At 41.5% G+C, this 27,884-nt stretch overlaps 1 protein-coding gene across 1 annotated transcript in view; it reads right to left on the reverse strand.

Annotated features, from left to right (window-relative positions):
* The window catches only part of nrxn2b (neurexin 2b), a 363,379-nt gene that overhangs the window by 220,449 nt on the left and 115,046 nt on the right, over positions 1–27,884 (reverse strand). The window contains exon 8 of the mRNA XM_077544145.1: positions 2,480–2,509. Coding sequence (XP_077400271.1) covers positions 2,480–2,509 — 30 coding nt within the window. The remainder of the gene's footprint in view (positions 1–2,479; positions 2,510–27,884) is intronic.

Genomic DNA, 27,884 nt, shown 5'->3' on the forward strand with positions numbered 1-27,884 from the left:
TTCATTTCCTATGGGAGTTTTTTGGGAGTTTTTGGGGAATTGCGTCGCCATTTTAACTCGGAATTCCTAGAAAAGTAATGCCGCACTGAGTCAGATCGAGCCGCATCGTTTGATACCTCATTTGTCCCGGTGCGATCTACGGTACGGGCCGCATTTTTGCGGAAAAATCTTGGGATTTTCTAGGGTGGAGAGTAATATGTGCTGCTTTCAGCAGTCCCATAATTAATACCAACGCTCTACTTTATATGCAAATGCTCTCTTTTTTGGAAGAGAAATGTCGGCAATTGAATCTAATGTGTTGCCTGCCCAGCGTGCGGCATCTTCCAAACGGCGAGATACAGATCAACGGTGACTGTGGCCTGGGGTTCGTCCTTGCGTCGGCGGTGAAGGACGGCCGCGGCTTTAAGGAGACTTGACATTGATTTTTCTGGCCCTGTTACGTGACGGCTGACGTGACGGCCCGTAGTCGTTAACGGCTACTTTTTTTTTCCACACGTTTGAGGGGAAGCGGGAGATATGTAAAGTAAAAAAATAAATAAATCTGGAAAAAGGACTAGGTAATTTGCGCCAAATGTTTTATTTATTTATTTAATTTTTTCTTCTTTTTTTTTCTTTTCTTCTGGAGAGCTCAGTATTGTTCATTCGGTAATTTTACCGATTTGACATGTCATCATCATTGCTCTCTCTTTTTTATTTATTTATTTTTATTTTTATTATTATTATTTATTTTTCTATGTGGGTGAGCAAGTGTATGTGCGTGTGTGCGTGCGTCAAATGTTTTAAATAAGGTTATTGATTTCCTCCCCCCCCCCCTTTTTTTGTCCATCCACATTGGAGCAAACCATATTAATCGTGGAAACAAGGTGATCAATATAAATGGCTGGCTGGGCAATGTTCGATGAATAATCAGCTGGTTCCCTGCATAACCGATTTGTATTTGCATGCGTCCTTTGTCCGAGTTACCTGCCGTGTGATTTCATGTTGCTTGAAATGAGCCCCACACATGGTGGATACAAACTAAATAGTAAGCCCTTTTGGATCAATAAAGTCCTAATGTGTGATTTCACATTTATCTAGTACTTTCTATTATCTGGACGTGCGCGCGGCTGTTGACAAGATTACGGCTGAAATAAACAGCCGGCACAGACTTTTATGGATTACATTAGGTGCGGAACGTATGGGATGTTGTGGGACGGCGATGTTGTAGGACGGCGAGCTCGGTTGAAGGATAAACTTTTGAGTTTGAAGGGCAAATTCAATGCATGGTATAAAGATACAAGAATATCGGACGAGGAAATACGGTCAAGTGCTTGCCGGCATTATACATCCAACAGGTCCTTTTAGCGCGCTGTCCGACCGATTCAGTGCTTGCGTTTTCACGTCTCGGGGAACGTCTGCTTGAATGAAGCTCGAGTTTGAAGGGTCGGAGTTAAAGCAAAGTGATCTTTGCCCACATGAATCATGCACTGCAATAATAGAAGAGAGGAAGATTTTTTTTTTTTCTTCTCCCGCAAGCAGCTAAGGTCAGAACACTCACTGACTCCTGCTCTTGTTCACTCCTTTTCGATTTTATGAACTCAGCTTTGACACTTTTTCTTTTCCCGCGGACAATTCTGACTGAGCGTCCGGTGGCGTCGAAAGGTCAACAAATGAGGAGAGCAAAAAGTGAGAGAGGAAGACAGTCCTCACTTGGAGGCCAACAGCACAGAAAGGTCAACAGAAGGGAGAGAACAACCAGGAAGTGTAGTCGATGGGGACTTGAGCATGGTGGGAAAAAAAAAAAGTGTATTGAAAGTCAACTGCAAATGATTTGAACACGTCGGACAAACAGCGAGCTGCAGTGCGTGAGAAATGAACTCTGCGAATGAATTGAAAGCAGTTATCAGGAACATCGCAACAGCGGCGGACGCGTTTTCTTCTCAAATCCAGCAGCTGTTACATAAGAACGTGAACGTGAGCCCTTTAAATTCACAGGATTGCCAAACAATAGGAATGTCAGCAGAGTGGTGATAAAAAAAACTCTGCACATTCAACACAAACACTTTCACCTTGAAGTGTCAGTGAATGACCGGCAAACATTCCCAATGAAACCATAGTAGTTTTTTTTTTTTTTTTTTACAATAGCAGAAGAGTGTTACCTTCAGCCCCAGGGTGAAGTCATCGGGGTCAAAGTTGGTCAGGGGGGGTGAAGGTCCAGGACGTTAGCCATAGGACAGGACAAGGGGTGGGACACACATTTGGTGGTCACAGTGGAAAAAAACACAATGACATGGCATAAAAGGAGAGAGGGCGGCGGAGGAGTGAGATGTGGGGAGCATTTAGGGAAGATGTTGAAAAACCAGAGGATTTCAATGATACAGAGGAAAGGTCAGAAAAGGGTAAGAAAAAGAAAAGCTGTTCAAAGGGCTGAGGGCAAGGAGTCAAATCCTCGGGAGTCAAATAAAGAAAAAAAAGAAAAAAAAAAGGAATGAACCCATACCTTGGTCGTTTAACGTCAGGTGCGCCAGACCTTGAAAGGGAACAAATAGACAAAAAGAACAGAAAGAGGAAGAAAAAGAAGGTCATAAAAGGCACGGGAAGAACAAAAGCATTGTCACAACGTTGGACTGCAGTTTGTGACAGACATCCTGGGGCAGACTTGGATGTCAGAGTTCAAACCAAAAACAGAAAAAAGAACAGAGAGAGAGAGCTCGAAAGAGAGAGAGCGAGAGAATACCAACAGAAAACAAGCAAACACTTTTTTTGAGTGAAGTGTGTGAAGGGTTTTGAAAAAAAAGAAGCATTTTTTTATTTGGCGCAACGCCCGAAGGCTGTTGCTCTCACAAATGCTTTTTTTTTTTTCCTCTGGAGTACTTATGGAACACAGAAAAAAAAAACTGTTTGGCAAAAAAAAAAAAAAAAAAAAAGGCTTCAGCTACATTCGCTCTTGCTGTACTCAAATTGTTGGGAGAAGAAAACCAACATGACGCTCTGCAAGGTCCCGCACAGACAAGGTCGGATGTGTTATCTGAAGAAGTCGAAGATTAGTCCGACGCAGATAATAGCCGCGATCGAAAATACTGCCTCGGCTCACCGTAGGCGGCGCATCTCACGAGAACTGCCAGATAACCGGCAACGTTCGGGTCCATAAAGCTCAAAATGCCAAACCAATTCAACTTTCCCAAAATACCAGCCAGGAAACCCCTTCAGTGTCAGCAAAAGGATGGAGTGCTTCAATCTACCACAAGTTGTTGTTCATAATAACTATGGCCTTAAAAATGACCTTTTGTCAACATGTCGACTGCGGCCCAAAAGCAAATACTGAATATTTTAATAGCCATGTCGTGGATGAAGAAAAAACAAACAAACTACTCTAGGCAAGAAAAAGCCTGTCCTGCCGGTTCAATTGTTGGATTCTTAAATCTGACAAAAGCAAACACAAACTCCCCAAACAAAGCAATTGGATTTGACTTCAGGCGGGACATACTTTCAAGAGCCGCTCGGGCAAGTCAACACCATTCGAGTGAACCTGTCTCCACTCAATCGATAAATAAAACTTATAGCTCGTTGGAGGCTCGGCTTTCCTCTTTCCTACCGTTGCCACGGGAGCCGAAATACCTGAGAAATTGAATCCGAGACTCTCAAGAAGATTCAACCGGCAAACGTTTGCTTTGTTTTGGACTGTCTGGCGCTTGGAGATTGACACCAGACAAACAAGACACATCTCAGAATGTAGTTTTTTTTTGTTTTCTCTGGAGAGCTCAGTATTGTTCATTCGGTAATTTTACCGATTTGACATGTCATCATCATTGCTCTCCTTTTTTCTTTTTCTTTTTGTATGTGGGTGATTATGTGTGTGCGTGCGTATTCATTAGTTCTAAAACCTATTAAAAAATCCCATACCGTTCACCTAAACCGAACACTTCCAGCCAGAGTCGTGAGGCCGCCAGGAGACCCGAGGAAGGACCAAAGAAAGGAAAATGAAATCCAGCACCGACCAGACCAGACACCACCAACCAGAGTCCTTCACCAACCCCAGAGACATCTAAATTCCAACAAATCAGGGAGACCTCAAGAGACCAAAGGAGAGACTGAGGAAAGGAAGGAAGCTATTGTAGTTTCTAAAACCCTCTTCCCAAACAGTCGGAATAAATACACCGGTGGGGTGTTTTCTTTATCTGACCGCCGTCCGGTTTTCTGTCGGCCCTATACAAGGACTCCAATCATAGTCACTCCACCACCCTCTGTTTTTGTTCCCTTACTCATAATCCATTAAGTAGATAAGGCAAAGTCTCCTGCGACGAAACAGAGAGGCTGTTCCGCCGCATACCAAAGCGGTGAAATTGTCCAACGCAGGCAGGGAAGCAAAAACAGAGGGACGAGGCAAATATGAAATATGAAGATGTGCATTCGGGGGGAAAAACTACAGTAGGTTGTTAAATGGCATCTATGAGGAAGTGGTGCAGCATGTTCGTCAATGACCTTGCCAGGCATTAATGCATCACAACGTCCCCCCCAGACGTGAAGACGTGATGATGAGCCACACAAACGCACAACAGATGTGTCGGGTCTCAGGGCGGCGACGCTCGGCCGCATCGATCTGTCGCTTCCGCCCCTCCATCCTCTATCAGATGGACACATGGACATATTTTATAAAAAAAAAAAAAAAAAAAGAGAGAGCAATGATGATGACATGTCAAATCGGTAAAATTATCGAATGAACAATACTGAGCTCTCCAGAAAAGAAAAAGAAAAAAAAAGATGGACACATGGACCACGTCTGCGGCGTGTTTACTTCCCAAGACCCACCCCCCCCCCCTCCCCGTGGTGATAGGACGGCATGTTAAATAGCAGCATCCTCTCAGGGCTCTTTGCAGCATATGGCCGCCACACTTTACATACTCGCGCTTCATCTTCCTCTTTATGCCCAAATGGTAGGATGACACACCAGCGGGGGGTGGGTTGGGGGGGGGGGGCGTTCATGATGTATTTCAGCATTTCAAAGCGTGGCCAAAAGCGAGCAATGGCGAGAGTAAGTTTGTAAAAGTCACGTAGAATAACACAAGAAGGGGGAAAAGGAAAGGTTGCTGCACCCTTGGCGTGCGTTATAAAATGAAACGGCATCTACAAATCAGTGGCTCTTACTCAGCCCGGGCACTGTTAAAGTTTCATAGCGTAATCATTGCCGTATGTCTCACGTAACCCAAAGGTGCCGGCAGGGCTCGCACGCCGTTTGTAAGACATTTGTTGAAACATGGTTCTGATTGAAAGTGAATACAAATTCCTCTCAGCAGGCTCATTCATATTGCATATAGTGTCTTTTCACAGCTTAAGTAATATGGAGACGGCTCGAATTTAAAGTGCTGTAATAATTCAAAAGGATGAGATAGTGAGAGGTGAAATATTGAGAGTTATAGAATCGTGTTAAAGGGCTCTGTGGCTCTCGCTCTTTTAAATTATTAATAGAGTGTGCCCACTTTCAAAAGTTACATACTATTCTTCAGAACTACTCACATTTGCCAACACACTTTTTGGGTAAATAAACATTATAACATGTAAGTTCTTTAAACCCTGGAGAACCCATGGGGTCATATTTGGCCCCTATTATTATTATTTTTTTTTTTACAAATTTAACTTCAAAAGTCCAGAGTGCCACTTCTGACCCCTGCATGGGACCATCTAGTGGATGAATATTGCACTTACATGAGCCAGAGTGGTGGTGACAAGATGGCTGGCAACATGCTAGCTCGTTTTGTTGAGCTGGAAATCAATCCAAACAAAACCATCAGATGGTAAAATTGTGTTTTTTTTTGTTAATCTATTTCATATCATGTTGCAGAATACCTAGGAGTATGTTTTATATATATATTTTTTGATAAATTAGCAACTCTGAGCTAGTTAAAAAAAAAAGGGTTAAAATTGAAAAAACATGTATTTTGGTGTTCGGGGAACTTATAGCAGTCATTTAATGTATAATTCATAATTTTCCAAAGAAGAAAATGGTTCTTGGGTTCTCCAGGGTTAAATTGGGCCTCTGTTTTAATTACTTATTTACTTTATTGATTGATACTTGATATTTTTGATAGGTGAATTAATAAATTGAACCAGCACCTCACGTATTAAAAAAACATATTGAATTGTTTTTTTATATATATATATATATATATCCACGTTGAGAGGAACCAGTTGAGGTGGCTCGGGCATCTGGTTCGGATGCCTCCTGGACGCCTCCCTGGGGAGGTGTTCCGGGCATGTCCTAACGGCGGGAGGCTCCGGGGACGAGCCAGGGCACGCTGGAGAGACTACGTCTCTCGGCTGGCCTGGGAACGCCTTGGGATCCCGTCGGAGGAGCTGGCTGAAGTGGCTGGGGAAAGGGAAGTCTGGGCTTCCCTGCTAAAGCTGCTGCCCCCGCGACCCGACCCCGGATAAGCGGAATTGAAGACAGACGGATATATATATATATATATATAAAATCAAAATAAAATTTAAAAGGTAGAATTTGCTTTTGAATAGCATTAGATTGTGCAGGTAAATACTGACGACGTTTTTTGCAAACGTGTCTTAGAGGTATTTTGAACGGTCTTTATTCTAAATAATATTTTTGTTTTAAAGAATATCAGCGGTCGATGTGTTTACGTGCAGTTTTAAAAGCATGCTTCCCTACTCGGGTTCGGTGTAAACACGCATTGTATTTTCCGCGTGTTTTCTCTGAAATTCCAAGGGGAACTATTGACCCCTCCCCCCTGGAAAGACACTTAAGCCCGCGCGCGTGTGAGTCATTAAATCTTTATGGTCACTTTCCACTTTACACAGCAGCGACAGCCATCATCTGTCAGGAGTGATGCACTAAGTTGTTTGGAGACCCTCTCGGCATATGCGCCGCTGTATTTAAAGCTTCTATTAGACAGCGCCGTAATGTGTAATTAAGAATGCATACAGCAACAGAAACATATGACAAATAAATCCAAAACGTCTCAAAATGCCCAAGTGGGAGATATGTCATTAGTGTTTTAAAAAAAAAAAAAAAAGACTTGGAATTAACATGTCAATGTTTGGTGATGAGTTTGAGACCCAAAACAAGAACGAGCATCTCATCTGCTCCCACACATCTCCTAATTAACTGCGCAATGCTGAGTGAATCACTTTGACGCACACATTTTGTTCATTAAAACACAGCTAATATGTCATGGGATCCGTCTGGAAAAATAAACCTCATCACCCGGAGACTGGCGAGGGGGGGGGGGGGGGAGAACCGAGCAGCTGCCTCTCGCGTCGTAATGAAGCAGTTCATAAATAAATAGGACCTCCGTATGTCGAGCCAGGGAGCGAGGACTAATTTCAGGTTTTAGCCGCTGGAAGCTAACACACCGCGGTGATATTGATGATATCGTCACTTAGGATAATTTACGGCAGAAAGGCGGGAGATTCTCAGTGGAACTAACGGCTTAGCACACGTGGGAAATAAAGCGCATGCGTGCGCTTTTCCAGTCAACGTTGTCAGTTTTTTGGCCCGGAGAAGCCACAGTTTATCTTGCAGAAACCAATAAGTTCTCCCCGCGACCTCTATTTTCCTTTCATTTATGAGGTCGCAACTAATCATCGTTTCCCAAGTGAGATCTCGCCAATATGACCCACCTGCACTTCCCTCTCTCCCGTTCCTAATTTTCCACCAGCGGCAGCACAGATGCAGCCCACCAGCGGTCCGGCCGCCCTTTTCTGCACAGGCAATTTCATGGACTGAATGCCTCTGATTGCCACTTCTGGAATGGCGCTCATTAGTGGAGTCTGAGAGCAGAGAGTGGGCAACAAAACACATCCTTCCAGCGTCCATTTTCTGTTTTCCCCTCCTTTGCTCCCTGGAAACGGTAATTGTGGTGTCAGATGTGATGGAGAGGCTGACAGGGTCGTTAGCAGGGAGGACGTTCTTCACACTTTAAATACAAAAGCAATCCATGCATTTCAACTCTATATGAGCGCCGAGGAGGCAAACTTCTTTTCGTGGGGGCTTGACGCCTTCTTACAGGATTTGAAAAAAAAACTACCGCCCAGCATTATATCCACGCTAAATACAGTACCCTGGAGAACCCACGAGGTCAAATTTGGCCCCTATAAATTCTGCTACTCAAATAACAAAGACCTTTTTTTTTTTCTTTTTTTTTACAAATTTAACTTCAAAAGTCCAGAGTGCCACTTCTGACCCCTGCATGGGGCCATCTAGTGGATGAATATTGCACTTACATGAGCCAGAGTGGTGGTGACAAGATGGCTGGCAACAAACATGCAGTTTTGTTGAGCTGGAAATCAATCCAAACAAAACCATCTTCTCAGCCATCCGTCCGTCCGTCTTCTTCCGCTTATCCGGGGTCAGGGTCGCGGGGGCAGCAGCTTTAGCAGGGAAGCCCAGACTTCCCTCTCCCCAGCCACTTCAGCCAGCTCCTCCGACGGGACCCCAAGGCGTTCCCAGGACAGCCAAGAGACATAGTCTCTCCAGTGTCGTCCCCGGGGCCTCCCGCTGGTAGGACATGCCCGGAACACCTCCCCAGGGAGACGTCCAGGAGGCATCCGAACCAGATGCCCGAGCCACCTCGACTGGTTCCTCTCAACGTGGAGGAGTAGCGCAAACCATCAGATGGTAAAATTGTGTTTTTTTTGTTAATCTATTTCATATCATGTTGCAGAATGCCTAGGAGTATGTTTTATATATATATTTTGATAAATTAGCAACTCTGAGCTAGTTAAAAAAAAAAAGGGTTAAAATTGAAAAAACATATTTGGGTGTTCAGTGAACTTATAGCAGTCATTTAATGTATAATTCATAATTTTCCAATGAAGAAAAGGGTTCTTGGGTTCTCCGGGGTTAAACAAAGGATGTGATGACATTTCTCTTGAGTTTTGGCGTCGTGGAAGGTTTCGGCCTCACACACCTATGCAGCAAAAAGCCCGGCCCTCCCTTCAGCCGTGGAAGCTCCAATCAGAGCGACACATTAGTGCACAACAAATCCTCGCCTTGAGCCGCTGCTGATGTTTCATTTTGACAACTCCCTCCCCTCCCCCAGCCAGCGTTTAGTGGCCCGAGTCGCGTTCCCCTCCGCTAGCAGGGACGAAAAAAATCACGTCGAATTTCCTGGAAATGCGGCCTGCCGTGAGGTTTTGGGCTTTTTGTTTATTTATATATTTGATGTCGGGGAGTGGCACGCGGCGGGTAACGACGACGATGTACCGTAATGGAAAATTAATGTCTTCCAGCGGGGAAAATGCACTCAAGTTTGTTGAGCCGAGTGAACGCCAGGAGATCTCCATGTCTGCAGACATGCTGGAGGTTCACTGTGACTGACTCTGTGACTTTAGAAGTATTTATTTTGTATTTATTTTTTAAATTAAATTAGTTCAGATCTGACCGGCTGGATTGTGATCGGCCGATATTTTGCATTTTATGCAAAATTAGTCATCGACCTCTTAGTTCTTGTGCTTTGGATTTGGATTATGGGTGCTCTGGAATACTCTGGAATTACAAATCCATGCATATTAAACAACCATAAGTATGAATAATAATAAGTACAAATATGTCAAAATATCTATCGTATTGATATTTTGGATTACCTTGCCAGTTTGGGTTTGTTACTTTGTATGTTGTTTATTGAACTTGTGTTAATTTATTATTTCAGATTCTGTATCTTGTTATTTTTGTTGTACTGTATTTTTTTAAAATAAATATTTTGTTTTTGAGTACATGCTTTCCTGCATTTGGGTCCTCAACCCTTCCACAATCTTACAAAAAGTTTCTAAAGGAAACGGAACATTTAATGCTACGTGCTAAATATATGTATGTGCTTATAGCACTCTATAATGTAATAAATTCCTGAAAATGTAAATGTAATAAAATTAGCACTTAAATTGCTCAAAAATGTCCTAAAACTAAATTTCACCATAAATGTAATAAAAAAAATCCTGACTGATATTGTAATATTTTTACCGATAATTTAATTCCAGAAGTCTTTGCGAAAGAGCAGTTCCCATCGAGTAGGCGGAGCTTATTTTGATGAACTATCTGCAGAGATGGTTGAACACTAAATAAATTCACTATCAAATAACTCCAACACTGGCCTCTGTTTAAATCAGAAAGTGTTAAAAAATACTCCTTGGGGGTTGAAATCAACTCTAAAACATTTAACAACAACATTATTACACTCTAATTTCTGCTGTGAATGTAAATAACAATCTTCGATTCTCAAAACAAAATGCTGAATGTTGGACTGGAAATGAACATATATATTACATTATCTGTCAAGTTTTAAATTATAAGCTTTGAGAAGAAGCAATAAAAGACCCCCCTGAAAATGAAATACATCCCCAATTATCTAAAAAATTATTTAAAAAAATAATATAAATAAAATAAAATAATAAAATATTTTATATATATATAAACTGTATAAAATAATAAAATATTATATATATATATATATATAAAAAATAATAAAATATTTTATATATATATATATATATAATAAAATAATTTAAAAATTATTACATTATCAGTCTAATTGTTATCACTTGTTATTAAATTATTTACATTATTGGTGAAATTATTACGTGATTGGGTTTTATTGATTTTTTTTAACCTTCGTCTTGTGTTAGGGTCGGCAGCGACCCGTTTTTAGGTTTAACATGCATAAAAGAACCATACAAATTAGTTTATTTCATCAAGGCTTTTTGACTTTGTCAGGAACCCCTATTTCAACAAAATAAAACCAAAAAAAAGTTTTTTACTATATTCTAAAATGCTCTGGTTGAAATTGTTACATTTGTGTTGTTAGGGTCGGTTTCGACCCAGTTATAAAAATAAGATTATAAAGCAATAATTAGAGCCAAAACTGGATTCATAATTGCACTGCCAGCCAACACACTGACAGCCAGCTCCTCTCCCAATCCTGTGAGCTGTAGGGGATTCTCATTTTGCCGTGTTTTCCAGTACACCTGCACAAAAACAAAACTAACAGAGATGGGCATGTCCTGACATGTAAGGTCAATTCATTCATTTGAAAGGTCATTTGACTTGCAGAGCCTTGCAATTGACTGGCAACCAGTTCAGGGTGTACCCTGCCTACTGCCCGAAGCCAGCTGGGATAGGCTCCAGCAACCCCGCGACCCTTGTGAGGACAAGCGGTAAAGAAAATGGATGGATGGATGGAAGGATGGATTTGACTTGCAGAGTGCACATCTCCAATTTGCAGCATACAAACATGAGAAGAAGATTTTCAGCGACCCAAGTTCTGGATAATATTTTTGATGAAAATGAGGAAGAGGACACAGTTTCTGAGGAGGAAGACAATGTGGAGTATCAACCAGAAGACACAGACATATCTGATTAGTCTGATGAGGAGGTCACTGGTGGTGAAGCTCCTCCCACTGAAAGATTCAAATCCAAAAATGATAAGATCTTTTGGAGCTCAGTACCTCATGATTTACATGGCAGGGCAGCTGCTGCAAATGTCATAAAAATGACCCCTGGGATCACAATTTGCTGTGACAAGAGTCAGTGACATCAAGACATGTTTCGAGCTACTCATGCTATTGTCACTAAAAAGAGTCATCATGGCTATGACAAACGTTGAAGGAAAAAAAGTCCATGACGACATGTGGAAAGACATTGATGAGGAATATCTGGATGCTTACATTGGTGTTCTTCTTCTTGCTGGAGTGTACAGATCCTGCAATGAGGCCACTGAGTCTCTGGGACGCATCGACAGGCAGAAATATTTTCCGGGCAACAATGTCACTTCAGACCTTTCGAATGATATCAAGAGTCCTCAGATTTGACAACCGAAATAGCAGAGCAATTTCTGACAAGCTTGCCCCCATCAGGGATGTCTGGGAGAGATGGACGCAACTCCTTCCACTGATGTTCAACCCAGGGCCAGAGGTGACAGTCGATGAACGTCTTGTCCCTTACCGAGGAAAACGCCCCTTCCGGCAATACATACCCAGTAAGCCAGGGAAGTACGGCATAAAAATCTGGGCAGCCTGCGATGCAAAAACCAGCTATGCATGGAAGCTACAGATTTACACAGGCAAAGCGGCGAGTGGCATTCCTGAGAAAAAACAAGGAAAACGTGTGGTCCTTGATATGACTACTGGACTGCAGGGTCACAATATCACTTGCTTTTCATTTTGTGTTTATATTAAAGTTCTACTGCTGAAAAAATACTTTTTTGCATTTTTCTTGAAGTAAATATACATGGGTCGAAATCGACCCGTAACACCATAGATGTTACTATAGTCAATAATATTTAAATTAATAAATAAATAAAGCAAATTAATTTAAAAGATGCGTTCTAATAGCCCCCAGTAATAGTCAGGTAACACAACAACCTTGTATTTATTTATATGATTCTCTTGGTGTTTATTTTATCAATTTTTTTTAATTGAAATCGAGGGGTATACTGACAAAAAAGGTCCAGAAGCCCACACCAACAACATTAAAACTAATATTTTCATGGATAAGGAAGCCTAACAAGCCAACCAAGAGATGAGAAATAAATTGGATGATATCTACTTGTTTTTAGTGTATTTTACAGCTGATTTAAGACACGGGTCGAAACCGACCCGTTAACATAAGGGATGGTAACAGAAAGTTAACACAAGACGAAGGTTAAAGAGTTAAGTGCAAACTGTATTACATTTTCAGGAAATTATAACATTATAAGGCGCTACATCCGTCTCGCAGATGACAGTTTACAATTGTGCGTGAAAATGAAGGTGGCGTCTAACAGCCCTGACATGCTGATGTTGTGCACTAACATTTAGGAGCCAAAATCACATTAACCAGGTAAAATCATTTATTCATTCATTGTTTAATTGGCTAAATAGTAAAGAGGTCATTATTTGTATAGGTGTCATCTCCACATCACACCTCATTTTGGCAATTGAGGTTATTAGCTGCCAATCGCAAAGCACCACGCTGTTGCCTGCTATTTGTTCAGCTTCCCTAATTACTTTCGGGATGAGTGCAAAAAGAGGAGAAAAAAAAGTCCTATGCATATATTCAAACAAATAGGGCCTTGAATTGCAGCCAGCGGCGGCAAAGCAGAAACGAGCGTGAGCTGATCACAAGAAAATTAAGCGGCACTGAACCTTGTAAACAAATATTCCGACACCGCTCGACACAATGGCGGCGACGTCTGGTGCCGCTGTTGTGTGAAATAGGCCAGCTCTGTGCAGAATGGCTTTTCACGTATGACGGGAGCGGAGGAAAAGCAGCGCTGGGAGAAAAGCCGCCAACAAATCCACACTGTCTGTTTGTGTGTGGCTAACAATGAAAAATGCCAGTTCCGAAAAAAAGCTCTGAAAGGTTTAAAGTTACAATTGCAGCGAGCCGCATGGATAGACAACCTGTGCACAACTTGACTACGCTATAGCACCAAGCTGACCCTTGTTGGCATGGCAACAGGACTACGAGCGGCTATGTGGGGACTCTGGGAACTTTTAGTGGGATGATTTACGAAGAATTAATGCAATGTAACTGGGTAAGCAAGATGTCCGATACCACTTTTTCAGACCGATACCAAGCAGTAGTAGTCAATGATACCGATATCAAGTACTGATACCACTAGTAATTTGGATACATAAAATTTACCCCCCCCCCCCCCAAACATGACAGATTATTTTAAAGAAAATATCTAAATATACATGTTTTCTTAAAATTGCATGAAATCTACTTCAATTTTCTATTTTAATTTCTATTTCTAGGCCTATTTCCGTCACACATAATGAAATACAGACATAGGCATTAATGCATTTAAATACTTTGCTTCAAAATTCCTCCACTAGCTTAATGCTAACACATACTGGATAGTGCAATGCACATGCTAATGATTAGCATCACTAGCGGCAATATTACCATACTTATAGGCATATGTTCTTTGTCTTCTGTAAAAAAAATAAAATAAATAAATAAAAAGACAAATATTTTTGCATCATTCAGCAGTCTGGAGTGATGTGGACACCAAGTCAGTAATAGTGAATACGCTACAAAATGTACGTTTGCTGTCACGCTACAGGAGGATTGCTTAATAAGAAAGGGTGGGCCACGCTCAACAAAACTGCTCCCCATCTGTCACAACTTCATCACATCATATCAAGCGTGATGCTTTCAGCCCCATGACAGCTCTTTAAGAAAACCACTCCATCTGCTGTTTCCCTTCTTGCATCCTTCACAGGTTTTCTTCCCATCAAAGCCATTATTTCACCTTCCTGATCACCGATCCCGCCCCTCCTCCGCCACCCCTGCTGTATCTGGCAGGAGATGAGAGGAGCTCGACGCTGCCTCTGTCACCAGCTAGATGGCACCTGCAGCTGGACACCGCACACTCGTCAGTTTATCCCCAAAAATGGCCTCCACCCAACACTGGACTAGTGACGCTAAATACACATGAGAAGAAAACACGCCAAAATATGGATATTTATATTGAAATCGTGAGGTCATAAAGTTTCGGGTACTCCACTTTGATTCACATTACATGGGGGGGGGGGGGGGCTGCACGACGGGCACAATAAGCACAATAATAAATGAATAAAGGCTGTGTGAGGATTAACATTTTAATCCATGATGCTCCGTGAATGCTAATGTGGCGGCTTGTGCTCCCCCCCCCCCCTCCCCGCCTCTTTCCTTTACTTATTAGAAGCTATTATGTGGCCATATAAAAAGATTAATTATGGTCACAAGACAAGAGTTATTACTTTAGGTCTGCCCTAAGATCATAAATCCTCCACTGAGTACGGCCGCAAAGTGTACATCACCTGTGCATCACAATCAATAGCGTTCTAGTTTTAATAGCGAGAAACAAGTTTTTTTTTTTTCCCCCTGACCGACGACCTCGACTACCTGGCTCAGGCATCCCGTCGTGCTACGGCGCTGATGTATAATTACAATGTGCTGAAAAGGCGTGGATTACAGTCAATCAATTCCCACTGACGCTCCTTTAATTAAAACTAATTGTCAGTTAAAGGTCGCAGCTGAAAGCGGGACAGAGATTAATAATAGCTATAGCTTAGAAACCGAGATCCAAATCAATACGTCTTCCGGAATATTTCATTAGCATCAAATAAGGAGCTAATTGTAACTTTGACTTAACGAGCTGGCAGTTTTTCGGACTTATTTGCATTCATCGACTGTTTTCCCTCAAAGCGCGGACGCTCTTGGGAGGGGGCACGGGGAGGGGGTGGGGGCGGTGGGGGGTTGGGGGGGTCTCGTCACGACTTCATCACTACGATCAGCCCCCCAACCCCGGCCTACAGATATGACTACTCCGCGCTTCTGAAAGGGGAGCCCATCTGCCGCCGCCACCGTTCTCCAGGCGCCGTGCCAAGCAGAAAAAAGCCCAAAAATAAATAAAGTGGTAACAGAGTGCGAATGTGTGCGCACTACCACCCGGGGTGACTGGCTGGGGTCATGCATATTAATGAGCATCTGTGGTTGACAGAGAGCATTCTTGTCGAAATACTTTGCGGGAGTGCGATGCAACAGGTGTATGTTTATGCTTGTGAATGTGTATGTGTGTGTGATGTTCTTCATGATAATGACCCCAAAGAGGAGATCTGGGAGGAAAAACGAACAACAATCTGATGTTGCAAAGTGTGCGATGTGATGCAACCTTCTAACATATATTACCAAAGCCAAAGCATATTAGTATGTCCTACTTGCATACCATTTTCAAGTTTTCTTTTCTGCAAACAACTTCACTTAAATTGTTTGCACAATTGCACGCCCCGGCGCATTTCTAGTGGGACGGGCAAGTATCGAGATCGAGATCGAGATAGAGAGAGAGAGAGAGAGAGAGAGAGAGAGAGAGAGAGAGAAGAGAGAGAGAGAGAGAGAGAGAGAGAGAGAGAGAGAGAGAGAGAGAGAGAGAGAGAGAGAGAGAGAGAGCGAGAGAGAGAGAGAGAGAGAGAGAGAGAGAGAGAGAGAAAATATTGGTTTAAAAAAAAAACAGAACATGCAGGGGTCAACTCAATGTTTAAGTTGTAATTTCACTAATCACCACTAAGTGGCAGACATGTCTTAGTTGCACTTTCACCGAGTCTTGTACTGTCCTATACTACAACGCGAGTAGCTTAATAACAATACATCAGTAATATTAACATTTTGAGTGAGTTGATTTTTTTGAGAGAAACTATACAAAACGAGTTATTGCACTCAATGTAGGATTCTTCTTCAGCAGTTTTGTGCCATTCTTAAATGGTCAATTTTATGCAAGAGAGCCCTTTGCACTGGACAAAAAAAATGACACAAAATGATTCTTTTTGTTGTTTCCTTCAAACAGCGTTGTTCATCTTTTATAGATGCATTGAAAAATGTGTCCTAAATTTTTTTTTTTATATATTAACTCTTTGACTGCCAAAAACGTTTAATAACGTTTAGTAAAATCCTACGGAGGAGCGCCAAAGACGTTAAGAGACATATTTTGTCCATATTTAAAATAGCATTCTTGGCTTACATCTGTTTAGGAAGTGTGTGCCTCCCCCAGTAGCACTGATAGAAAATTGTGACTCCTTCCAGCATTTAAGTTGCCCATAATCATATCAAGATAATAATTAGACACCATGATCAGTGCACAGGTGTGCCTTAGACTGCCCACAATTAAAAGACCACTGTGAAAGGTGCAGTTTTGCTTCATTGGGGGTGTGTGGGGGGGAACAAAACAAAACTGCACCTCTCAGAGTGGACTTTCATTGTGGGAAGTCTAAGGCACACCTGTGCACTAATCATCCTGATATGGCACACCAGTGAGGTGGGATGGGTTATCCGGCAAAGGAGAAGTGCTCACTATCACAGATTTAGACTAGTTTGTGAACAATATTTGAGAGGAATGGTGATATTGTGTATGGATTGAGTATATCTCATTGTCACTGTCATCGTGTTTTTTGAAATTTTTGTATCAAAAGTATTAGTGGTATCCGTACTATGTAGTAGCGAGCACTCCAAAGTGAATAAAAAAAAAAGAAGAAGGGTGTATCGAACATCCCTACCCCTTTCTATCCCCCCCCCCAACATGGCTGCCGTGCATGTGAGAGGGCGTGAGCGTGCGCGCGGGAGCGGCCTCCCCTCGTCTTATCTCGCTCCGGCAGGCCACTCTGCCGACACGCACTCCAAAGAGCCCCCTCGTTGTCATTCATGGCTTCACACGACTTCGGAAAATGTCACCGCCGAGGGAAGGGGAAGGCGGGCGAGGAGGAGCGGCAAAGCGCAAAAACACACAAACTCCAAAAAAAAAGCTTTGGGTTTGAAGTCCCACACACAGCCGGCGGTTACCGCGGCGGGGTTTTCGTTATCTCTTCGGCTACGTTGTCCCACCGGCGGCGCCGACGCCGGACATATCAGCAACTACTGTAGAAGAAAATGGGTTCATTACTCAAGTGCTAGCGTATATTCCCCCGTCTTATCCTGTCTTCTGTCTGTTTGAGGCGTGTTGTTGTCATCTTTGATGCGATCCATCACGATGGCCTGATTTTCCAATGGCCATATTTGTATTAATCTTACCAAGTTTATTTCACATTCACTCTTTCAGGGCGGACAATTATAAACCAAAGAATGGAAAATTGACATTCATTTAACGCAGTTTCGGTCTGAAAAATAGGAGTAAAAGTGGTATCAAACATCTCTACTATTAAAAGGAACCCCGACTGTAATGAAAGTTTGCTCTATATTATTTATTTGGTTGTAACTAACATAAGTATGAGATTCATTTTTCAAAAGTCATTTCCAGTTTAATACATTTTGGAGAAACTTTATTTGGACCACCATTATTATTTACGTCGCAATGCTTTTATTTTTTATTTATCTTTATTTACGCCTATAAAGAAAGCAAGGTAAGCCTCCGTAGCGTTCCTAAAGGGACGATTAAAACTCTTAAATGCGTGGGGGAGGTTGACTCTCCCGATCACATGTTTCTTTAGGAACGCTACAAGATGTACCTTGCTTTCTTTATAGGTGTTTCACATTGCTGGCAGGGAGCCAGCCGCCATTTTTTTACGTCACAACGCGCTGAATGAAATAAATAACAATGTCACTTTCCTTTGCTTTCCTTTGGTCCTTCCTCGGGTCTCCTGGCGGCCTCACGACTCTGGCTGGAAGTGTTCGGTTTAGGTGAACGGTATGGGATTTTTTTTAATAGGTTTTAGGTGAACTAATGAATACACACACACTCGCACATACATATACTCACCCACATACAAAAAAAAAAAAAAAAGAGAGCAATGATGATGACATGTCAAATCGGTAAAATTACCGAATGAACAATACTGAGAAAAAAAGAAGAGAAATAAATAATGTATGGCCAAATTTATTCAACTGGATATGATTTTTGAAAAAATAAATAACAAAGGAGTTCTCTTTTAACTCGTGCATTCAACTTTTGCCCACAAATGGGCATAAAACTAGAACACAAGTGGAGAGGAATCTATTTCTATAACTTATCGCCGATAATTTGCATGGTTACTCTCCGGCGCGGCCGACGTATCCATCCGAGCGGCGTTCCGTGCATTAGCGTCAGGTGGCGGCTGACAGCTCGCCAGGGCGGCAACAGGCGGAGGCCATCATAAATAATGAGAGCCGTCCATTGCGGGACGTGCGGCGCCTCATAACAGGCATAAGGGGGGGGGGGGGGAAGCAGCGGGTGGGGTGGGGGGTCGGGGGTGTAACGTCGGGGTGATTTACGAGCCGTTTTTGTGTGTGTGTGTTTTACTTTCAGCGTGCAGTTATTTTAAAACACACGTTGACACTCCTTGCACATAAAAGCCAAAATAGAAATGGCAAAACCTGTAAATAAAACAACTTCTATATTCACTTTTTGGACTAAAGAGATGCACTCAACCCTGAGTAGATGGACTATTACTACAGGCACATCATTTAACGGTTGCCATGGCGACCCTCTTTGCAGCCTCTTTTGTGAATAGATTGAAACGCTGTTCGTGTTTGTCAGCGATTTGAATTGACCGACAGTTCCATTAGCATTTCTGTGTGTGCGTGTTGCGTGACCGTTTCGATGCATCATACATAAAGGAAAACATTAAATGTCAATTTTTGTCAAATGTCAAATCGGTAAAATTACCGAATGAACAATACTGAGCTCTCCAGGAAAAAAAAAGGTCAATTTTTTTTACATATGATTTTCCAGGAGCTAATCAATTGTTATGAAGCATGCATCCATTGTATCCAGCATGTCAATACATGCAGATTATATATATTCGCACCGTCAACCTGCCGCACGCACACCCTTTTGAATAGCAATCAAAAATAAAACAACGGCGCATGCCTGACTTCGTCAAGTGGGAGTCAATGAGAAGCGGCGTGCTGGGTGGAAATCACGCCGCCACTTTTGAGGTGTTCGCAAAGGGCAGCCGTTACAGTCGGCTGATTGCAGCCCCACTTTAAGCAAACAATAAATACGGTTTTCTCTGCATGTCTTTAGGCATTTGACGCACACGCCTCCAAGGAGCAAGTGAAGCAGATTTGATTTAAAAGTATAGCGGCTGATAGGGCACACGCTGTGTGTGATTTTTGCTCTGCTTTTGTATTAGTGTCCATTAGATATTGATTGGTCAGCGTGAGAAAAGGAAATCAAGAGGTACTTGGAATAAATGCTATGAGAGTCCTCAAGTGGTCTTTTTGTGGAAAAGATTAAAAAAAACAGACCAATTGAGACTCCAGCCAGATAAACAAGAAATTTGTAAATTAAAATTAGGTGCAAAACAGGCAACTTTATTCTGTCTAGGCAAGAGTTATTACTGTCTAATATTTAATGGGGTAGTTATTTGGGGTAGTCTTTTTAAAATAAACGTTTGAAAACATGCCCTAGGCCATTTTGATCAACACTCACCATTTTTGTCCATTTAAACCAGAATCTGAAATTTAAATGAATTAACCAATTTTGAGTTTCAAAGGCTGAGGCAAAACATTTCTGTTGCAAATGTTGGCAACTTTACACCAAATAAAAAAAGAAAACGTGTGGGCTGGAATTGGAGATGCGATTATTTTTGGGACATGAATGTCGAATCTAGGGCAAAGAAATATTAATCAAGAAAATATATTTGCTTCATGCAGGAATCTGCCGAAACAATGTCCTTGATAGCGGAAGTACATGCACTGCACTCCTGCTGGTAGGAAATGATGGCTTTTATCGTACCCATTATTTTCACATGGCTAAGGGAGTGACATCAAATATTTAATAGGTGTCTGATGTCACTTCACGTCCGCTTGAAAGAGAAAGTGCAGGAGAAAAAATAGTGGGGGGGAAATATTGATGTTGTGGAAGAATATATTTGTTTAAATAAATTGTGAAGTAAAGAAACAAGCTGTCATTTAATTGATTTATTACAAACAATTCCTAAAAAAAGAAAAGAAAAGAGGCTTGAACACTCTAAAAACAGTTGGGTCAAAAATGGACCGATCCTCTACTTGGGCCGATTTGACCCAACTTTGAGTCAAGAAATGAGTCTTTCAGCGCAAAAAAATTCATAAGAGCCTTTACTTGGGTCAAAATATTGGGTCATTTTGTATAAAACAACCCAGAAAGTTGCATTAAATTGACCCATAAAATGGATTGTTCCATTTTTGATCCATAATTGGGTTACTTTTTTGACCCAACTGTTTTTAGGGTGAAGTTTAGTGTCAAAATAAGCATGTGTAATTTAAAACAAACACACGGTTAGCCTTTTGTCTACTAGCTTAATGCTAATGCTAACACATAATGAGAAACGCATATTAACCCTTTAAGCGACTGATATTGGGACACAAATAATGCACATTTATACATTATTAAAAAAAATTTTTTAGGGTTGTAACAAAAAACGATTTAAACCAGAGAATCATATTTTAATTTAAAAGAAGCAAGCACATCGAAAAGAACCAAATCAAATTGTTCCACTTTGGAATATATCGAGATAGATATCAAATCGTCTTGTTTGGCGAGATATATCATATAAGGAAATGGCACTTTTACAGTGCTTACAAGTGCATTAAAATTTTTGTAAAATGACATAAAAGTCATTGGCCGGAGAGTCATACCATATCAAATCGAATCGTAACCCCACCAAATTAAAACAAATCAAATTGTTCCACTTTCAAATCGAACCGTTCTTGAGTCGTTACTCGCTGTACATATCAAAAAACATATTAACTCTTTGACTGCCAGACGTTTTCAGAAAAGGGATGCCATGGGTGCCAGCCGATTTAAGCATTTTGACTGATCTTTCAAGGTCCACAGAAAATTACGTGTTTGGACTATGGAAACACACATACTACCAAATGAAAGATTGGACTCTCATCTTTCATCAGAAAAAAAAGTTTGTTTCTACCTTATTCCGTTTTTCAGTAATCAACAATAGAAAATGGTTAGTTTCACCTCTGTTTTGAAACAAACGTCTTTTAACGTCTTTGGCACTCCTCCATAGGATTTTACTAAACGTTATATAACGTTTTTGGCAGTCAAAGAGTTAAATTGAAAAAAGTTTGATTGTTTTTTTTTGTGTGTGTGTTTTTAACATCTTTGTATTTATCTTGTTTCATTAAGGATATTTTTTCACTATTTTTTTATTTATTTTTTTTAAATCTTTGTTAACTCTAGTCTAGGCCATTAGTAATATAGAGTCAGTGTTATTATTCCTCATAAAAAGAAACAATGACAATTTTCTTTGTTGTTTTTAGGCAAGCAGGAACAGATTAATGGTGAGGTTACAGAACAAATTAAACTTGTATCTCAAGGCACCGCTGCATTTTACTTTCTTTTAGCCTGACACGTTTTTTCACCATGTCCATTAAAAGGATTATAAAGGAAAGAAAAATGAAAACAAATTGATTCCTGCAAAGTGTATTCCATTGTCTCTTCTTACTTGGATAAGGTGGCGCGTGCACGCACGCACGCACGCGCGCGCCTAACTGCTCCATAATTCAAAAGAGGGACTTTGGGCATCTAAAAGCAGCTGCAACTTTAATGCAGCTCTCTGGCTGCACTCACACATCTCGAGAGCCACACAAGCCGACGACAAAGACGATATACACCAACAGGCGAGATGCCACACAAGCCCACAAAAGGCTCTGCGGCCATCAGGCAAAAGATTTGAAATTCTAACCGGTGGCTTTTTCATTCAATTGAAAAGGTGTTGTTGTTTCTTTGGAGATTCACTCCGCTTGGATGTGCTCATCGCTGTCGCTTGCAAGGAACGCCCACTCCGTGGGAGTTTGGAAACTACAGTATGTGGAAATCCAGACCGCCAAAGAGTTATTATATTTGAAATAAAGCGGCAAACATGGCAGCTCAATCGGGCTTTGAAGTGTGACAGTAAAGACAGGGTGTCCATAAAGTCTCTTTACCATTTAAAAAATGTATTAAAAATGCAATTGATTAGATATTTTATTCAGATTTGTTCTATTGTATTCAGTGTTTATTAAAGTTTTTTTTTATCACACTGCATTTGTGTGTTTCAGGGATCCTGTTTGTCAAAGAGGTGATGTTGAATGAACCCCTACAAAATGGCTACCCCTCAAGAGAAGGCGCAATGTGTCTCATGGTTTGTTGAAACAAAATCGGATAGGCAGACTCAGCGAAACTACAGAACTAAGTATGGAAGAAATCCACCATCACGTCCGTCAATTCGTGCATGGCACAAGAAATTTATGGAGACAGGGACAGTGTTAGATAAAAGAAGGAGTGGGCGAACTTTGACCTTTGACAAACAGGATCCCTGAAACATACAAATGCAGTGTGATAAAAAACTTTAATAAACGCTGAATACAATACAGTAGTACGGTGGTGTATTGCATTCACTTGAAAAAAAAAAGTCCTGTTTTTCTGACTAATTTTTTGGGGGGAGCGTTGTTTTTTTGAAAAAAAATTTTGCCCTGTTTTTTAAAATATTTTTTTTCTGTTTTTTTTTTTTTTTTTTTTTTTAAATCTGTTTTTTTCTATTTTTTTTATTTATTATTTTTCTCTGTTTTTCTGACTAATTGTTTTGGGTTGCTTTATTTTTTTGAGTATTTTTTTTTCTTTCTGTTTTTCTGCATATTTTTTTCAGTTGTACTGATTTTTTTTTCTGTCAAAAAAAATATTCAGAAAAACAGGCTGAAATTTTTTTTTCAGAAGAACAGGAGAAAAAAATATTCAGAAAAACAGGGAAAAAATTATTTGTAAAAAAAAAAAACAGAAAAAAAAATTATTCAAAAAAACAACGCTCCCCCCAAAAAATTAGTCAGAAAAACAGGACTTGTTTTTTTTTTCAAGTGAATGCAATACGCTTCCGTACAATAGAACAAATCTAAATAAAATATCTAATCAATTGCATTTGTAATAAATTTTTGAAATGGTAAAGAGACTTTATGGACACCCTGTACATTTAGAAAGTGCAATGTCATCATTGTACGGAAGTATGGAACTGCTAATGTGGAGTGAACATTTATGACTGGAGATTACGTTTTACGTATTTCAAATACGTTCAAACATACTCGCAAATACGATCAAACATGCTCGCGAGTTTGAGCATAGTTGTAAGCTAAATGCTACAAACATTAGTATTAGTACAAGTATAATATTGCAAAAATGCCCCGGGGTATGACTCAAAAATGTTTACCCCTCGTTTCCCTACGTTACCAGCAGGCTAATGGCTTCCCGATGAACTCCTGACTACCATCCCATTCGAACAAAAAGTTGCCGTGTTTTCCAATGGAGAGCCAGCCTGGTGGCCACGGTTTTAAAAGCATCACTGTAGCCATCAGCCATACGATCGCGCTACTCTTTGCATAGCTAAAGCTCCACCAGGGGAATAAATAAGTTCACAGACAGGACAGCAGACATTTTGCCTGCCACATGAAAAGTGCACCTTTTGCTTTGTTGCATTGCTTACTTCACGCTGGCAAATGACAGATTGCACTTTGCATAAAGAGCGTTTGGACTTTTATCTGCACTACCCAGCTGAGAGAAGCCAAAGGCCTGATATACGCTACTTGACAGCATATAATGAGATCGTTTTAGATTATTATGCAACGCCGCATCCTGCCCGCCATTGGTAGAAAGGAGACTCACGAGATCCTATGAAGTATCGCAACAGTCGGAGTCTGCAGTCCAGAAAACAAGCTAATGGGCTTCTGGATGCTGGATCGGTTCCATATTAGTTTATTTAGGGAGTGGTGACAGACATTCTCAGTGGAAGGAACCAATAACATTAGCTTAACAAATCAGAAGGCTGCCCGAGCAAGCCAAATGATTAAAAACAACATCAGGAAATCAGTCCTGTTATTACCTAATCAGAGGTCTCTTTATCACATAGCTGTAGGGAAGCAAAAACGCAGGGCGTGGATGTGGAGAGAGAGAAAGAGAATCAACCTGTTTCTATGCATGCATAAACACAACAATCTGGGTAAATAATTATTCAGAGTGTTTGTGAATGCTGATTACAAGCATCCCCTGGTTGTGCGTAATGAGCGTGAGACATTGGCTCATCAAATATGGATGAAATGAATGTCGACGCTTTCCACCGTGGCACTCAATCACGGGCCGCAGTCAACTAAAGGTGAACGACGCTCACGGGGAGGCGGGCAAACAGCGGCTTATAGCTTGCTTACCCTGGAGAACCCACGGAGTCAAATTTGGCCCCTATAAATTCTGCTACTCAAATAACAAAGACCTTCTTTTTTTTTTTTTACAAATTTAACTTCAAAAGTCCAGAGTGCCACTTCTGACCCCTGCATGGGACCATCTAGTGGATGAATATTGCACTTACATGAGCCAGAGTGGTGGTGACAAGATGGCTGGCAACAAACATGCTGTTTTGTTGAGCTGGAAATCAATCCAAACAAAATCATCTCAGCAAACCATCAGATGGTAAAATTGTGTTTTTTTTGTTAATCTATTTCATATCATGTTGCAGAATGCCTAGGAGTATGTTTTATATATATTTTTTGATAAATTAGCAACTCTGAGCTAGTTTAAAAAAAAAAGGGTTAAAATTGAAAAAACATATATTTTGGTGTTCAGCGAACTTATAGCAGTCATTTAATGTATAATTCATAATTTTCCAAAGAAGAAAAGGGTTCTTGGATTTTCCAGGGTTAAGAAGAAGAGACTGACATACCATCGAATGGACGGGGATGTACATTGTGCTCATCTCGGGCTAATAAAATTGTGCGTTCAGGCAGAGAGAAAATAAAGGATTTCAAGTAACAGCACTTAAAAGCAGTCTGAATAAACCCTCAATCCATTTTTTATCTTTACTTTTCTTCAAAAGACTTGACGAGCATAAGGCGAAGGTTCACAATCAAACACGGGGAGAGTCCGAAGAGGGAGGAGGTTTGAGTGTTGAGTGAACAAGTCGTGATCTAATTCAGCCTGAGAACGGATTGCCAAGTTGAGGGCGACGTGAGAAATAAGACTTAAGAGAAAGCCAAGAGTTTCGGTTACATTGTGCTAAAGTACTTGCGAGCAACATCGATGGAAATGTAAAAGCCTGGGATCAAGATTTGTGAGTTGACTTTAGTTGAGTAGGAATGACACGTGCTCACAAAACAGTGTTTGCGGGTTATAGTTAGGGTCAAGGATCAGCTGTTGGCAGAGCATGGGACTTGAAAGATTTTAACCATTTGGAACCAGACTTTGGTGGATAAGATAAGTGGATGTCAATGACTGCCAATTCCAAGGTTGAGTTCCAATCTCCAAGTTCCAAATTTTGATTCCAAACTCTAAACTTGGAATTTTTGGAGACCTCCAAAGGACCGACATCACCCAGACGCGTAGCCGAGGACGAACCACCGTCCCCCGGGTATGAGTTTGTCGTGTGTGTCTTTGGCCCTCAGGGACGAGTATATGGTTAGGGCGAACTCTAATGTGGTAGATGCCACGGACGTCCGACTTCCGGGTTTCACACATCAGGGTCGTTTACGGCCACTGACGGGCGCGTTCCAACACTCGCACCCCCACCCGTGTGACCGCACGCTGCCGCCCATTGTTGAGGGTCTTCTGCTCAGATTTAGTTATAACTGTTTTAGTTTAGTCATAACTGTTTAGATTTAGTCATAACTGTTTTAATTTCCTCAGTAGAGCTTGGTGAGTGTTTGAATGAGGTCTGGGGGGCCTCCTCTATTTCCACAACAATAGACCATTTGTCTGTGGTTGAAGTCAATGTGATGTCTTTGTAAGTCTTTGTTATCTTATGCTAGGTGACGTCATGTCTGAGACCTACTATATTTCCACATCAAAGGGCCATTTGTCAATGTGTATTGAATGATGTCTGTTTTAGCTGGTGGCTGGGGGCAGTGGGGGGGGGTATTGGGGGTTTTACGGGATACTGCCTTCAAGATAGTATAAGAATGCTGTGAGTCCACTGTAACGACACACTTGCGAGAGGACTGCAGCCATTTGTCTGTAAACTTGCTTGTGTCCGGAATATTCTGTAAAATAAATCCTTCGAAGGACCTGTTCACCGATCTCCAGTCTGTATTCAGAAAATCAACATTCTCTCTACCCGAACAACAACGAACACGTGGAAGACAAAGATAGTCTTCTAACACCATCTAAATGCTTCGGAAAACTGAGACAGACACACTACACACTCGCATCCGTCAACGGGAACGCGCAACCGAGGGGCACGAAGGTGGAAGCGCAAGAACTGGCCCACACGTCGCGAAAGTCCCGCCTCCTCCGTGGCATATACCCTATTAGGGTTACCCCGGATATGTGTGACTCCGTGTCAGGTCGCAATATTTCTGGTCCGCTCCACTACACAAATGGGGAATGCCAGGTTATTCCACAATGGGAAAGGAGAAAAATAGGCAAGAGGTGCACGGCGGTGCATTCAGGGCTTGGCATGGTTCCCACGTCCGGGGCTCTGGCAACTAATTTGCCCTAACATTTCAGCAAAAAGGTCAAGACAGGTTTATGAATAGTGATGGAGGAAGTAAGCTCTCGGACTTGGAGGTGCCTGTCAGTGCCCAGGTTGGAGTTGTCTGCATTGTCTAACCCTAGAAGTGACTTATTGACCTTTTCTTAGTTGATTGAACTGCATGATAGGCCAAAGCTGCTGAACGGTGGTCAATAATTGCTCTAACAACCAAGGTCCGACACCCTTAAAGCATTTCTTTACTACTGAGAGAGGAGAATGTTGTCGAGAATAAAGCTTTTTTGGTATCTGCTGAACAAGTCCGCCTCATTTCTGATTACTCATCAGAGAAGAAGTGACAGTGGAGAGAGAAAAATAGTGTAGAGAGGGAGGGGGGTGGGGGGTGGCTTGTCCACGGGAGAAAATAGACAGTTCAGCATTTCATTTTCTCAGGAATGTCTACTTTTGTTTATCATGAACTCGCGGGGAGGACAAAACACAAATCAGGTCGACCTTGAAATGAGCTAATGCATAAAAATTGCAGAAAACTCAGCTTGTGCACTTTTAGAACACAGCAAATGTCCACAGTGGTTCTAAACCAAGCTGGGAGCGTTTGAGCTTTTTAACCTGTGATGTTCCTCACACTACAATTCCAGTCATTAAAATTAAGTGAGGCATTCTGATGAAAAGTGTGACATTTTTTTGAGCAAAGAAAAGTGGACAAGTGTGATGCTGTCAAATAAGGACATCACCATGTGTAGGCGGGTGGGCTGCGTGAATGTGGCATTTCCCTCAACCTTTTGGCTCCAAAGCGAGACAGAAGGCGAAGGGACAGGCGGGAGGATGAACTTTTTTCCAGCCAGCACAATCTACCCCCTGTGTCAAGGTCTAAGCTTTGCGGTCTCTGGCATTTTCATGGCATAATTGAATCTGGAAAAGGCTGCAGGTACACAAAAGGAATCGGCTAGCACTCGCGGATGACTGTTTTCCTTTCTGTGTATTTTTGCCTGTGTGAAAAAGCAAGGCAGCAATCGTCTGCATATTGA

The sequence above is a fragment of the Vanacampus margaritifer genome, chromosome 15, assembly GCF_051991255.1.
Source record: "Vanacampus margaritifer isolate UIUO_Vmar chromosome 15, RoL_Vmar_1.0, whole genome shotgun sequence".
Taxonomy (NCBI): Eukaryota; Metazoa; Chordata; class Actinopteri; order Syngnathiformes; family Syngnathidae; genus Vanacampus; species Vanacampus margaritifer.